This window comes from Somniosus microcephalus, unplaced genomic scaffold (assembly GCF_052327205.1).
Source record: "Somniosus microcephalus isolate GS21.2 unplaced genomic scaffold, FLI_Smic_1.0 unresolved_chr9, whole genome shotgun sequence".
NCBI lineage: Eukaryota > Metazoa > Chordata > Chondrichthyes > Squaliformes > Somniosidae > Somniosus > Somniosus microcephalus.
In genome coordinates, this window is record NW_028225187.1 from 18766945 (window position 1) to 18783489 (window position 16545).

Consider the following 16545-nt stretch of genomic DNA (forward strand, 5'->3'; position numbering starts at 1 on the left):
TTATGGAGCTCAAGTCCTAGAGTATATACATCTACCTCCGACAGTGCAGCGCTCCCTCAGTACTGGCACCGGGGAGTGTGGGCCTGGATTATGGGGCTCGAGTCCTAGAGTATATACATCTACCTCCGACAGTGCAGCGCTCCCTCAGTACTGGCACCGGGGAGTGTGGGCCTTGATTATGGGGCTCGAGTCCTAGAGTATATACATCTACCTCCGACAGTGCAGCGCTCCCTCAGTACTGGCACCGGGGAGTGTGGGCCTTGATTATGGGGCTCGAGTCCTAGAGTATATACATCTACATCCGACAGTGCAGCGCTCCCTCAGTAGTGGCACCGGGGAGTGTGGGCCTGGATTATGGGGCTCGAGTCCCAGAGTATATACATCTACCTCCGACAGTGCAGCACTCCCTCATTACTGGCACCGGGGAGTGTGGGCCTTGATTATGGGGCTCGAGTCCTAGAGTATATACATCTACATCCGACAGTGCAGCGCTCCCTCAGTACTGGCACCGGGGAGTGTGGGCCTGGATTATGGGGCTCGAGTCCTAGAGTATATACATCTACCTCCGACAGTGCAGCGCTCCCTCAGTACTGGCACCGGGGAGTGTGGGCCTTGATTATGGGGCTCGAGTCCTAGAGTATATACATCTACATCCGACAGTGCAGCGCTCCCTCAGTACTGGCACCGGGGAGTGTGGGCCTGGATTATGGGGCTCGAGTCCTAGAGTATATACATCTACCTCCGACAGTGCAGCGCTCCCTCAGTACTGGCACCGGGGAGTGTGGGCCTGGAATATGGGGCTCGAGTCCTAGAGTATATACATCTACCTCCGACAGTGCAACGCTCCCTCAGTACTGGCACCGGGGAGTGTGGGCCTGGAATATGGGGCTCGAGTCCTAGAGTATATACATCTACCTCCGACAGTGCAGCGCTCCCTCAGTACTGGCACCGGGGAGTGTGGGCCTGGATTATGGGGCTCGAGTCCTAGAGTATATACATCTACCTCCGACAGTGCAGCGCTCCCTCAGTACTGGCACCGGGGAGTGTGGGCCTGGATTATGAGTTTACTCGAGCTTTCGAAGATGTATGTACATGATGCCGCTGGCCAGGGTGAGTGGGAATCCCAACCAGGCCAACATGTAGCAGTAGCTGAATGTCCCAATGTTGTCCTGGTGAATCTCGTGGACGCGCAGAGTGTAAATGAGCGCCGCCGTCATCACACAGAGACCTGCAGAGTGAAGACATTGAGATCAATCAGTGAGGCCAACCAGACCGAGAGGCTCCTGTCTCCCTCAGTACCCACTGACCCTCACCCACAGGGACCGAGAGGTTCCTGTCTCGCTCAGTACCCACACTGACCCTCACCCACAGGGACCGAGAGGCTCCTGTCTCGCTCAGTACCCACTGACCCTCACCCACAGGGACCGAGAGGCTCCTGTCTCGCTCAGTACCCACTGACTCTCACCCACAGGGACCGAGAGGCTCCTGTCTCCCTCAGTGCCCACTGACCCTCACCCACAGGGACCGAGAGGCTCCTGTCTCCCTCAGTACCCACTGACTCTCACCCACAGGGACCGAGAGGCTCCTGTCTCCCTCAGTACCCACTGACCCTCACCCACAGGGACCGAGAGGCTCCTGTCTCCCTCAGTACCGACTGATCCTCACCCACAGGGACCGAGAGGCTCCTGTCTCCCTCAGTACCCACTGACCCTCACCCACAGGGACCGAGAGGATCCTGTCTCCTTCAGTACCCACTGACCCTCACCCACAGGGACCGAGAGGCTCCTGTCTCCCTCAGTACCCACTGACTCTCGCCCACAGGGACTGAGAGGCTCCTGTCTCCCTCAGTACCCACTGACTCTCACCCACAGGGACCGAGAGGCTCCTGTCTCCCTCAGTACCCACTGACCCTCACCCACAGGGACCGAGAGGCTCCTGTCTCCCTCAGTACACACTGACTCTCACCCACAGGGACCGAGAGGCTCCTGTCTCCCTCAGTACCCACTGACTCTCACCCACAGGGACCAAGAGGCTCCTGTCTCCCTCCGTGCCCACTGACCCTCACCCACAGGGACCGAGAGGCTCCTGTCTCCCTCAGTACCCACTGACCCTCACCCACAGGGACCGAGAGGCTCCTGCCTCCCTCAGTACCCACTGACCCTCACCCACAGGGACCGAGAGGCTCCTGCCTCACTCAGTACCCACTGACTCTCACCCACAGGGACCGAGAGGCTCCTGTCTCCCTCAGTACCCACTGACTCTCGCCCACAGGGACTGAGAGGCTCCTGTCTCCCTCAGTACCCACTGACTCTCACCCACAGGGACCGAGAGGCTCCTGTCTCCCTCAGTGCCCACTGACCCTCACCCACAGGGACCGAGAGGCTCCTGTCTCCCTCAGTACCCACTGACCCTCACCCACAGAGACCGAGAGGCTCCTGTCTCCCTCAGTACCCACTGACCCTCACCCACAGGGACCGAGAGGCTCCTGTCTCCCTCAGTACCCACTGACTCTCACCCACAGGGACCGAGAGGTTCCTGTCTCGCTCAGTACCCACTGACCCTCACCCACAGGGACCGAGAGGCTCCTGTCTCCCTCAGTACCCACTGACTCTCACCCACAGGGACCGAGAGGTTCCTGTCTCGCTCAGTACCAACTGACCCTCACCCACAGGGACCGAGAGGCTCCTGTCTCCCTCAGTACCCACTGACCCTCACCCACAGGGACCGAGAGGCTCCTGTCTCCCTCAGTACCCACTGACTCTCACCCACAGGGACCGAGAGGATCCTGTCTCCTTCAGTACCCACTGACCCTCACCCACAGGGACCGAGAGGCTCCTATCTCCCTCAGTACCCACTGACTCTCGCCCACAGGGACTGAGAGGCTCCTGTTTCCCTCAGTACCCACTGACTCTCAGACACAGGGACCGAGAGGCTCCTGTCGCCCTCAGTACCCACTGACCCTCACCCACAGGGACCGAGAGGCTCCTGTCTCCCTCAGTACCCACTGACTCTCACCCACAGGGACCGAGAGGCTCCTGTCTCCCTCAGTGCCCACTGACCCTCACCCACAGGGACCGAGAGGCTCCTGTCTCCCTCAGTACCCACTGACCTTCACCCACAGGGACCGAGAGGCTCCTATCTCCCTCAGTGCCCACTGACTCTCACCCACAGGGACCGAGAGGCTCCTGTCTCCCTCAGTACCCACTGACCCTCACCCACAGGGACCGAGAGGCTCCTGTCTCCCTCAGTGCCCACTGAGCCTCACCCACAGGGACCGAGAGACTCCTGTCTCCCTCAGTATCCACTGACCCTCACCCACAGGGACCGAGAGGCTCCTGTCTCCCTCAGTACCCACTGACTCTTGCCCACAGGGACCAAGATGCTCCTGTCTCCCTCAGTACCCACTGACTCTCACCCACAGGGACCAAGAGGCTCCTGTCTCCCTCCGTGCCCACTGACCCTCACCCACAGGGACCGAGAGGCTCCTGTCTCCCTCAGTACCCACTGACCCTCACCCACAGGGACCGAGAGGCTCCTGCCTCCCTCAGTACCCACTGACCCTCACCCACAGGGACCGAGAGGCTCCTGCCTCACTCAGTACCCACTGACTCTCACCCACAGGGACCGAGAGGCTCCTGTCACACTCAGTACCCACTGACTCTCACCCACAGGGACCGAGAGGCTCCTGTCTCCCTCAGTACCCACTGACTCTCACCCAAAGGGACCGAGAGGCTCCTGTCTCCCTCAGTACCCACTGACCCTCACCCACAGGGACCGAGAGGCTCCTGTCTCCCTCAGTACCCACTGACCCTCACCCACAGGGACCGAGAGGCTCCTGTCTCCCTCAGTACCCACTGACCCTCACCCACAGGGACCGAGAGGCTCCTGCCTCCCTCAGTACCCACTGACCCTCACCCACAGAGGGACTGAGAGGCTCCTGTCTCCCTCAGTACCCACTGACCCTCGCCCACAGGGACCGAGAGGCTCCTGTCTCCCTCAGTACCCACTGACCCTCGCCCACAGGGACCGAGAGGCTCCTGTCTCCCTCAGTGTCCACTGACCCTCACCCACAGGGACCGAGAGGCTCCTGTCTCCCTCAGTACCCACTGGCTCTCACCCACAGGGACCGAGAGGCTCCTGTCTCCCTCAGTACCCACTGACCCTCACCCACAGTGACCGAGAGGCTCCTGTCTCCCTCAGTACCCACTGACTCTCACCCACAGGGACCAAGAGGCTCCTGTCTCCCTCAGTGCCCACTGACCCGCACCCACAGGGACCGAGAGGCTCCTGTCTCCCTCAGTGCCCACTGACTCTCACCCACAGGGACCGAGAGGCTCCTGTCTCCCTCAGTACCCACTGACCCTCACCCACAGGGACCGAGGCTCCTGTCTCCCTCAGTACCCACTGACCCTCACCCACAGGGACCCAGAAGCTCCTGTCTCCCTCAGTACCCACTGACCATCACCCACAGGGACCGAGAGGCTCCTGTCTCCCTCAGTGCCCACTGACTCTCACCCACAGGGGCCGAGAGGCTCCTGTCTCCCTCAGTACCCACTGACCATCACCCACAGGGACCGAGAGGCTCCTGTCTCCCTCAGTGCCCACTGACTCTCACCCACAGGGACCGAGAGGCTCCTGTCTCCCTCAGTATCCACTGACCCTCACCCACAGGGACTGAGAGGCTCCTGTCTCCCTCAGTACACACTGACCCTCACCCACAGGGACCGAGAGGCTCCTGTCTCCCTCAGTACCCACTAACCCTCACCCACAGGGACCGAGAGGCTCCTGTCTCCCTCAGTACCTACTGACCCTCACCCACAGGGACCGAGAGGCTCCTGTCTCCCTCAGTGCCCACTGACCCTCACCCACAGGGACCGAGAGGCTCCTATCTCCCTCAGTACCCACTGACTCTCACCCACAGGGACCGAGAGGCTCCTGTCTCCCTCAGTGCCCACTGACCCTCACCCACAGGGACCGAGAGGCTCCTGTCACACTCAGTACCCACTGACTCTCACCCACAGGGACCGAGAGGCTCCTGTCTCCCTCAGTACCCACTGACTCTCACCCAAAGGGACCGAGAGGCTCCTGTCTCCCTCAGTACCCACTAACCCTCACCCACAGGTACCGAGAGGCTCCTGTCTCCCTCAGTACCCACTGACCCTCACCCACAGGGACCGAGAGGCTCCTGTCTCCCTCAGTACCCACTGACCCTCACCCACAGGGACCGAGAGGCTCCTGCCTCCCTCAGTACCCACTGACCCTCACCCACAGGGACTGAGAGGCTCCTGTCTCCCTCAGTACCCACTGACCCTCGCCCACAGGGACCGAGAGGCTCCTGTCTCCCTCAGTGTCCACTGACCCTCACCCACAGGGACCGAGAGGCTCCTGTCTCCCTCAGTACCCACTGGCTCTCACCCACAGGGACCGAGAGGCTCCTGTCTCCCTCAGTACCCACTGACCCTCACCCACAGTGACCGAAAGGCTCCTGTCTCCCTCAGTACCCACTGACCCTCACCCACAGGGACCGAGAGGCTCCTGTCTCCCTCAGTGCCCACTGACCCGCACCCACAGGGACCGAGAGGCTCCTGTCTCCCTCAGTGCCCACTGACTCTCACCCACAGGGACCGAGAGGCTCCTGTCTCCCTCAGTACCCACTGACCCTCACCCACAGGGACCGAGGCTCCTGTCTCCCTCAGTACCCACTGACCCTCACCCACAGGGACCCAGAAGCTCCTGTCTCCCTCAGTACCCACTGACCATCACCCACAGGGACCGAGAGGCTCCTGTCTCCCTCAGTGCCCACTGACTCTCACCCACAGGGACCGAGAGGCTCCTGTCTCCCTCAGTACCCACTGACCATCACCCACAGGGACCGAGAGGCTCCTGTCTCCCTCAGTGCCCACTGACTCTCACCCACAGGGACCGAGAGGCTCCTGTCTCCCTCAGTATCCACTGACCCTCACCCACAGGGACTGAGAGGCTCCTGTCTCCCTCAGTACACACTGACCCTCACCCACAGGGACCGAGAGGCTCCTGTCTCCCTCAGTACCTACTGACCCTCACCCACAGGGACCGAGAGGCTCCTGTCTCCCTCAGTGCCCACTGACCCTCACCCACAGGGACCGAGAGGCTCCTATCTCCCTCAGTACCCACTGACTCTCACCCACAGGGACCGAGAGGCTCCTGTCTCCCTCAGTGCCCACTGACCCTCACCCACAGGGACCGAGAGGCTCCTGTCTCCCTCAGTACCCACTGACTCTCACCCACTGGGACCGAGAGGCTCCTGTCTCCCTCAGTACCCACTGAACCTCACCCACAGGGACCGAGGCTCCTGTCTCCCTCAGTACCCACTGACCCTCACCCACAGGGACCGAGAAGCTCCTGTCTCCCTCAGTACCCACTGACCATCACCCACAGGGACCGAGAGGCTCCTGTCTCACTCAGTGCCCACTGACTCTCACCCACAGGGACCGAGAGGCTCCTGTCTCCCTCAGTACCCACTGACCATCACCCACAGGGACCGAGAGGCTCCTGTCTCCCTCAGTGCCCACTGACTCTCACCCACAGGGACCGAGAGGCTCCTGTCTCCCTCAGTATCCACTGACCCTCACCCACAGGGACTGAGAGGCTCCTGTCTCCCTCAGTACACACTGACCCTCATCCACAGGGACCGAGAGGCTCCTGTCTCCCTCAGTACCCACTGACCCTCACCCACAGGGACCGAGAGGCTCCTGTCTCCCTCAGTACCCACTGACTCTCACCCACTGGGACCGAGAGGCTCCTGTCTCCCTCAGTGCCCACTGACCCTCACCCACAGGCACCGAGAGGCTCCTGTCTCCCTCAGTACCCACACTGACCCTCACCCACAGGGACTGAGAGGCTCCTGTCTCCCTCAGTACCCACTGACTCTCACTCACAGGGACCGAGAGGCTCCTGTCTCCCTCAGTACCCACTGACTCTCACCCACAGGGACCGAGAGGCAGTGTCTCCCTCAGTACCCACTGACCCTCACCCACAGGGACCGAGAGGCTCCTGTCTCCCTCAGTACCCACTGACCCTCGCCCACAGGGACCGAGAGGCTCCTGTCTCCAGACTCCCTCAGTACCCACTGACCATTACCCACAGTGTACTGGAGTGACAAGAACATAAGAACATAAGAAATAGGAGCAGGAGTAGGCCATACGGCCCCTCGGGCCTGCTCCGCCATTCAGTAGGATCATGGCTGATCCGAATCTAGACTCACGTCCACTTCCCTGCCCTCTCCCCGTAACCCCTAATTCCCTTATCTGCTAGGAAACTGTCTATCTCCATTTTAAATTTATTTAATGTTGCAGCTTCCACAGCTCTCTGGGGTCGCAAATTCCCTAGATTTACTACGCTCTGAGTGAAGAAGTTTCTCCTCATCTCAGTTTTGAAAGGGCAGCCCCTTATTCTAAGATTATGCCCCCTAGTTCTAGTCTCACCCATCAGTGGAAACATCCTCACCGCATCCACCCGATCAAGCCCCCTCACAATCTTATATGTTTCGATAAGATCGCCTCTCATTCTTCTGAACTCCAATGAGTAGAGGCCCAACCTACTCAACCTTTCCTCATACGTCAACCCCATCATCTCCGGAATCAACCGAGTGAACCTTCTCTGAACCGCCTCGAGAGCAAGTATATCTTTTCTTAAATATGGAAACCAAAACTGCACGCAGTATTCCAGGTGTGGCCTCACCAGTACCCTGTATAACTGCAGCAAGACTTCCCTGTTTTTATACTCCATCCCCCTTGCAATAAAAGCCAAGATTCCATTGGCCTTCCTGATCACCTGCTGCACCTGCATACTAACCCTCTGTGTTTCATGCACCAGGACCCCCAGATCCCTTTGTACTGTCGCACTTTGCAGTTTCTCTCCATTTAGATAATAACTTGCTCTTTGATTTTTTCTGCTAAAGTGCATAACCTCACACTTTCCAACATTATATTGCATCTGCCAAATCTCTGCCCACTCGCTTAGCCTGTCTATGTCCTTTTGCAGGTTTTTTATGTCCTCCTCACTCACTGCTTTCCCTCCCATCTTTGCATTGTCGGCAAACTTGTATATGTTGCACTCGGTCCCTTCCTCCAAATCGTTAATATAGATTGTAAAGAGTTGGGGTCCCAGCACTGACCCCTGCGGAACACCACTAGTTACTGATTGCCAGCCCGAGAACGAACCATTTATCCCAACTCTTTGTTTTCTGTTAGATAGCCAATCTTCCACCCATGCCAGTATATTACCCCCAATCCCGTGATTTTTTATCTTGTGCAGTAATCTTTTGTGTGGAACCTTGTCAAATGCCTTTTGGAAGTCCAAATACACTACATCCACTGGTTCCCCTTTATCCACCCTGTATGTTACATCCTCAAAGAATTCGAGCAAATTTGTCAAACATGACTTCCCCTTCATGGGCTTCGATGGGAGAGTTAGCGGACTAGAGGGATGTGCTTCGATGGGAGAGTTAGGGGACTGGAGGGATGGGCTTCGATGGGAGAGTTAGGGGACTAGAGGGATGGGCTTCGATGGGAGAGTTAGGGGACTGGAGGGATGGGCTTCGATGGGAGAGTTAGGGGACTAGAGGGATGGGCTTCGATGGGAGAGTTAGGGGACTGGAGGGATGGGCTTCGATGGGAGAGTTAGGGGACTGGAGGGATGGGCTTCGATGGGAGAGTTAGGGGACTGGAGCGATGGACTTCGATGGGAGAGTTAGGGGACTGGAGGGATGGGCTTCGATGGGAGAGTTAGGGGACTGGAGGGATGGGCTTCGATGGGAGAGTTAGGGGACTGGAGGGATGGGCTTCGATGGGAGAGTTAGGGGACTGGAGGGATGGGCTTCGATGGGAGAGTTAGGGGACTGGTGGGATGGGCTTCGATGGGAGAGTTAGGGGACTGGAGGGATGGGCTTCGATGGGAGAGTTAGGGGACTAGAGGGATGGGCTTCGATGGGAGAGTTAGGGGACTGGAGGGATGGGCTTCGATGGGAGAGTTAGGGGACTGGAGGGATGGGCTTCGATGGGAGAGTTAGGGGACTGGAGCGATGGACTTCGATGGGAGAGTTAGGGGACTGGAGGGATGGGCTTCGATGGGAGAGTTAGGGGACTGGAGGGATGGGCTTCGATGGGAGAGTTAGGGGACTGGAGGGATGGGCTTCGATGGGAGAGTTAGGGTACTGGAGTGATGGGCTTCGATGGGAGAGTTAGGGGACTGGAGGGATGGGCTTCGATGGGAGAGTTAGGGGACTAGAGGGATGGGCTTCGATGGGAGAGTTAGGGGACTGGAGGGATGGTCTTCGATGGGAGAGTTAGGGGATTGGAGGGCTGGGCTTCGATGGGAGAGTTAGGGGACTGGAGGGATGGGCTTCGATGGGAGAGTTAGGGGACTGGAGGGATGGGCTTCGATGGGAGAGTTAGGGGACTAGAGGGATGGGCTTCGATGGGAGAGTTAGGGGACTGGAGGGATGGGCTTCGATGGGAGAGTTAGGGGACTGGTGGGATGGGCTTCGATGGGAGAGTTAGGGGACTAGAGGGATGGGCTTCGATGGGAGAGTTAGGGGACTGGAGGGATGGGCTTCGATGGGAGAGTTAGGGGACTGGAGGGATGGGCTTCGATGGGAGAGTTAGGGGACTGGAGGGATGGGCTTCGATGGGAGAGTTAGGGGACTGGAGGGATGGTCTTCGATGGGAGAGTTAGGGGACTGGAGGGATGGGCTTCGATTGGAGAGTTAGGGGACTGGAGGGATGGGCTTCGATGGGAGAGTTAGGGGGCTGGAGGGATGGGCTTCGATGGGAGAGTTAGGGAACTAGAGGGATGGGCTTCGATGGGAGAGTTAGGGGACTGGAGGGATGGGCTTCGATGGGAGAGTTAGGGAACTAGAGGGATGGGCTTCGATGGGAGAGTTAGGGGACTGGAGGGATGGGCTTCGATGGGAGAGTTAGGGGACTGGAGGGATGGGCTTCGATGGGAGAGTTAGGGGACTGGAGGGATGGGCTTCGATGGGAGAGTTAGGGGACTGGAGGGATGGGCTTCGATGGGAGAGTTAGGGTACTGGAGGGATGGTCTTCGATGGGAGAGTTAGGGGACTGGAGGGATGGGCTTCGATGGGAGAGTTAGGGGACTGGAGGGATGGTCTTCGATGGGAGAGTTAGGGGACTGGAGGGATGGGCTTCGATGGGAGAGTTAGGGGACTGGAGGGATGGGCTTCGATGGGAGAGTTAGGGGACTGGAGGGATGGGCTTCGATGGGAGAGTTAGGGGACTGGAGGGATGGGCTTCGATGGGAGAGTTAGGGGACTAGAGGGATGGGCTTCGATGGGAGAGTTAGGGGACTGGAGGGATGGGCTTCGATGGGAGAGTTAGGGGACTGGAGGGATGGGCTTCGATGGGAGAGTTAGGGGACTGGTGGGATGGGCTTCGATGGGAGAGTTAGGGGACTGGTGGGATGGGCTTCGATGGGAGAGTTAGGGTACTGGAGGGATGGGCTTCGATGGGAGAGTTAGCGGACTAGAGGGATGTGCTTCGATGGGAGAGTTAGGGGACTGGAGGGATGGGCTTCGATGGGAGAGTTAGCGGACTAGAGGGATGTGCTTCGATGGGAGAGTTAGGGGACTGGAGAGATGGGCTTCGATGGGAGAGTTAGGGGACTGGAGGGATGGGCTTCGATGGGAGAGTTAGGGGATTGGAGGGATGGGCTTCGATGGGAGAGTTAGGGGACTGGAGAGATGGGCTTCGATGGGAGAGTTAGGGGACTGGAGGGATGGGCTTCGATGGGAGAGTCAGGGGACTGGAGGGATGGGCTTCGATGGGAGAGTTAGGGGACTGGAGGGATGGGCTTCGATGGGAGAGTTAGTGTACTGGAGGGATGGGCTTCGATGGGAGAGTTAGGGGACTGGAGGGATGGTCTTCGATGGGAGAGTTAGGGGACTGGAGGGATGGTCTTCGATGGGAGAGTTAGGGGACTGGAGGGATGGTCTTCGATGGGAGAGTTAGGGGACTGGAGGGATGGTCTTCGATGGGAGAGTTAGGGGACTGGAGGGATGGTCTTCGATGGGAGAGTTAGGGGACTGGAGGGATGGGCTTCGATGGGAGAGTTAGGGGACTGGAGGGATGGGCTTCGATGGGAGAGTTAGGGGACTAGAGGGATGGGCTTCGATGGGAGAGTTAGGGGACTGGAAGATAGGCTTCGATGGGAGACTTAGGGGACTAGAGGGATGGGCTTCGATGGGAGAGTTAGGGGACTGGAGGGATGGGCTTCGATGGGAGAGTTAGGGGTCTGGAGGGATGGGCTTCGAAGGGAAAGTTCAGCACCGAGAGGAATGGGCCTCGATGGGCACTGTCTCACCTGCAAAGATCTGGAAGAGACCTGTGGCGTAGAAGAGACTCCCTCTTCGAAGTGTGTAGAGCTGACAGACGAAGATCAGGAAGGAGGCAGTCGAGAACAGGACAGCGATAACCATCAATGCTTGGACCGCATGAAGCCACTCTGCGAGAGAAAGTTCTGGGTTAGATTATTTGGGCAGAGAGTAGAGGCCCATCACCCAACATAATCGGGTACAGCCAGGGTCAACATCAAACACTCCCCGGAGCCCCATAATCCAGGCCCACACTCCCCGGTGCCAGTACTAAGGGAGCGCTGCACTGTCGGAGGTAGATGTATATACTCTAGGACTCGAGCTCCATAATCCAGGCCCACACTCCCCGGTGCCAGTACTGAGGGAGCGCTGCACTGTCGGAGGTAGATGTATATATACTCTAGGACTCGAGCTCCATAATCCAGGCCCACACTCCCCGGTGCCAGTACTGAGGGAGCGCTGCACTGTCGGAGGTAGATGTATATACTCTAGGACTGGAGCCCCATAATCCAGGCCCACACTCCCCTGTGCCAGTACTGAGGGAGCGCTGCACTGTCGGAGGTAGATGTATATACTCTCGGACTCGAGCCCCATAATCCAGGCCCACACTCCCCGGTGCCAGTACTGAGGGAGCGCTGCACTGTCGGAGGTAGACGTATATACTCTAGGACTCGAGCTCCATAATCCAGGCCCACACTCCCCGGTGCCAGTACTGAGGGAGCGCTGCACTGTCGGAGGTAGATGTATATACTCTAGGACTGGAGCCCCATAATCCAGGCCCACACTCCCCTGTGCCAGTACTGAGGGAGCGCTGCACTGTCGGAGGTAGATGTATATACTCTCGGACTCGAGCCCCATAATCCAGGCCCACACTCCCCGGTGCCAGTACTGAGGGAGCGCTGCACTGTCGGAGGTAGATGTATATACTCTAGGACTCGAGCCCCATAATCCAGGCCCACACTCCCCGGTGCCAGTACTGAGGGAGCACTGCACTGTCGGAGGTAGATGTATATACTCCAGGACTCGAGCCCCATAATCCAGGCCCACACTCCCCGGTGCCCGTACTGAGGGAGCGCTACACTGTCGGTGGTAGATGTATGTACTCTGGGACTCGAGCCCCATAATCCAAGCTCACACTCCCCGGTGCCAGTACTGAGGGAGCGCTGCACTGTCGGAGGTAGATGTATATACTCTCGGACTCGAGCCCCATAATCCAGGCCCACACTCCCCGGTGCCATTACTGAGGGAGCACTGCACTGTCGGAGGTAGATGTATATACTCCAGGACTCGAGCCCCATAATCCAGGCCCACACTCCCCGGTGCCAGTACTGAGGGAGCGCTGCACCTGTCGGAGGTAGATGTATATACTCTAGGACTCGAGCCCCATAATCCAGGCCCACACTCCCCCGGTGCCGAGACTGGAGGGAGCACTGCACTGTCGGAGAGTAGATGTATATACTCCAGGACTCGAGCCCCATAATCCAGGCCCACACTCCCCGGTGCCAGTACTGAGGGAGCGCTGCACTGTCGGAGGTAGATGTATATACTCTAGGACTCGAGCCCCATAATCCAGGCTCACACTCCCCGGTGCCAGTACTGAGGGAGCGCTGCACTGTCGGAGGTAGATGTATATACTCTAGGACTCGAAGCCCCATAATCCAGGCCCACACTCCCCGGTGCCAGTACTTGAGGGAGCGCTGCACTGTCGGAGGTAGATTGTATATACTCTAGGACTCGAGTCCCATATTCCAGGCCCACACTCCCCGGTGCCAGTACTGAGGGAGCGCTGCACTGTAGGAGGTAGATGTATATACTCTAGGACTCGAGCCCCATAATCCAGGGCCCACACTCCCCGGTGCCAGTACTGAGGGAGTGCTGCACTGTCGGAGGTAGATTGTTTATATCGAGCCCCATAATCCAGGCCCACACTCCCCGGTGCCAGTACTGAGGGAGTGCTGCACTGTCAGAGATGCCATCTTTCGGACGAGACGTTAAACCGAGGCCCCGTCTGCTCTCTCAGGTGGATGTAAAAGATCCCACGGCCACAATTGGAAGAAGAGCAAGGGGGAGTTCTCCCCTGTGTCCTGGGCCCAATATTTATCCCTCAACCAACATCACTAAAAACAGTGACCACACTTCAAAAAAGTACTTCATTAGCTGTAAAGCGCTTTGGGACGTACTGAGGTTGTGTAAGGTTCACTAGATTGATTCCTGGGATGGGGGGATTGTCCTATGATGAGAGATTGAGTAGATTGGGCCGATACTCTCTAGAGTTTAGAAGAATGAGGGGTGATCTCATTGAAACATACAAGATTCTGAGGGGGATTCACAGAAATCACAGAATCACAGAAACCCCACAGTGCAGATAGAGGCCATTTCGGCCCATCGAGCCTGCACCGACACATATCCCACCCGATCCCCGTAACCCCTGCACCAACACATATCCCACCCTATCCCCGTAACCCACGTATTTAATCCCCCTAACACTAAGGGTCAATTTATCATAGCCAATCAACCTAACCCGCACATCTTTGGACTGTGGGAGGAAACCGGAACACCCGGAGGAAACCCACGCAAACACGGGGAGAATGTGCAAACTCCACACAGACAGTCGCCCGAGGCCGGATTCGAACCCGGGTCCCCGGCGCTGTGAGGCAACAGTGCTAACCACTATGCCACCGGATTGACAGGGTAGATGCTGAGAGGCTGTTTCCCCCTGGCTGGAGAGTCTCGAACCAGGGGTCACAGTCTCAGGATAAGGGGTCGGCCATTGAGGACTGAGATGAGGAGGAATTTCTTCACTCAGAGGGCGGTGAATCTTTGGAATTCTCTGCCCCAGAGGGCTGTGGAGGCTCAGTCGTTGAGTATATTCAAGGCCGAGATCGATCGATTATTGGACTCGAGGGGAATCGAGGGATATGGAGATCGGGCGGGAAAGCGGAGTTGAGGTCGATGATCAGCCGCGATCTTATTGAATGGCGGAGCAGGCTCGAGGGGCCGAATGGCCCACTCCTGCTCCTAATTCTTATGGGAGGTCCCGAGGTTGTGAAAGGAGCTATCGATTCCTTTCAGAATCCTAAAAACCTCAATCAAATCACCCCTTAACCTTCAATGATCCAGGGAAAGCAAGCCCAGTTCATGAGATCTCTCCTCCTAATCTCACCCTTAGGGGAAACTGGACCAGACACAAATGGAACGGTGTTGAGGACTGAACTTCTCTGGAAGGTTCTGCAGCCTCACCTTCGCCGCCGATGACAACCGAGGAGTTGCACGCCCAGGAACGCTCGATGTCGCTGTACGCACAGTGGCGCCAAAGATCGCCTGTCCTCCCTTGGCCGTAAGACCACCAGGACTGCAAGAGGAGAAACCCAAGATCACGCAAGGTCAAAGAAAATCAAATTATTCTGCTGGTTGATGACCGAGACAGCGTCCCCATCAAACACTCCCAGGGCATGTACAGCACGGGGTTAGATACAGAGTAAAGCTCCCTCTACACTGTCCATCAAACACTCCCAGGGCAGGTACAGCACGGGTTAGATACAGAGTAAAGCTCCCTCTACACTGTCCCATCAAACACTCCCAGGGCAGGTACAGCACGGGTTAGATACAGAGTAAAGCTCCCTCTACACTGTCCCATCAAACACTCCCAGGGCAGGTACAGCACGGGTTAGATACAGAGTAAAGCTCCCTCTACACTGTCCCATCAAACACTCCCAGGGCAGGTACAGCACGGGTTAGATACAGAGTAAAGCTCCCTCTACACTGTCCCATCACACACTCCCAGGGCAGGTACAGCACGGGGTTAGATACAGAGTAAAGCTCCCTCTACACCGTCCCATCAAACACTCCCAGGGCAGGTACAGCACGGGGTTAGATACAGAGTAAAGCTCCCTCTACACTGTACTATCAAACACTCCCAGGGCAGGTACAGCACGGGTTAGATACAGAGTTAAGCTACCTCTACACTGTCCCATCAAACACTCCCAGGGCAGGTACAGCACGGGTTAGATACAGAGTAAAGCTCCCTCTACACTGTACTATCAAACACTCCCAGGGCAGGTACAGCACGGGTTAGATACAGAGTAAAGCTCCCTCTACACTGTCCCATCAAACACTCCCAGGGCAGGTACAGCACGGGGTTAGATACAGAGTAAAGCTCCCTCTACACTGTCCCCATCAAACACTCCCAGGGCATGTACAGCACGGGGTTAGATACAGAGTAAAGCTCCCTCTACACTGTCCCCATCAAACACTCCCAGGGCAGGTACAGCACGGGGTTAGATACAGAGTAAAGCTCCCTCTACACTGTCCCCATCAAACACTCCCAGGGCATGTACAGCACGGTGTTAGATACAGAGTAAAGCTCCCTCTACACTGTCCCATCAAACACTCCCAGGGCAGGTACAGCATGGGTTAGATACAGAGTAAAGCTCCCTCTACACTGTCCCATCAAACACTCCCAGGGCAGGTACAGCATGGGTTAGATACAGAGTAAAGCTCCCTCTACACTGTCCCATCAAACACTCCCAGGGCAGGTACAGCACGGGTTAGATACAGAGTAAAGCTCCCTCTACACTGTCCCATCAAACACTCCCAGGGCAGGTACATCACAGGTTAGATACAGAGTAAAGCTCCCGCTACACTGTCCCATCAAACACTCCCAGGGCAGATACAGCACGGGGTTTGATACAGAGTAAAGCTCCCTCTACACTGTCCCATCAAACACTCCCAGGGCAGGTACAGCACGGGGTTAGATACAGAGTAAAGCTCCCTCTACACTGTCCCATCAAACACTCCCAGGGCAGGTACAGCACGGGGTTAGATACAGAGTAAAGCTCCCTCTACACTGTCCCATCAAACACTCCCAGGGCATATACAGCACGGGGTTAGATACAGAGTAAAGCTCCCTCTACACTGTCCCCATCAAACACTCCCAGGGCATGCACAGCACGGGGTTAGATACACAGTAAAGCTCACTCTACACTGTCCCATCAAACACTCCCAGGGCAGGTACAGCATGGGTTAGATACAGAGTAAAGCTCCCTCTAAACTGTCTCATCAAACACTCCCAGGGCAGGTACAGCACGGGGTTAGATACAGAGTAAAGCTCCCTCTACACTGTCCCATCAAACACTCCCAGGGCAGGTACAGCACGGGTTAGATACAGAGTAAAG

General features: G+C 57.4%; 1 protein-coding gene across 1 annotated transcript; it reads right to left on the reverse strand.

The window, feature by feature from the left end:
* Positions 1-973: 973 nt before the first annotated feature.
* LOC147084857 (peripheral myelin protein 22-like) lies at positions 974-14694 on the reverse strand. Its single transcript, XM_085979565.1, has 3 exons — positions 14612-14694; positions 11362-11502; positions 974-1228 (listed from the first exon to the last, which is right to left on the reverse strand). Exons 2-3 carry the CDS (start codon positions 11474-11476, stop codon positions 1065-1067), a joined length of 279 nt encoding a protein of 92 aa, XP_085835691.1. The 5' UTR covers positions 11477-11502; positions 14612-14694; the 3' UTR covers positions 974-1064.
* Positions 14695-16545: the final 1851 nt, after the last annotated feature.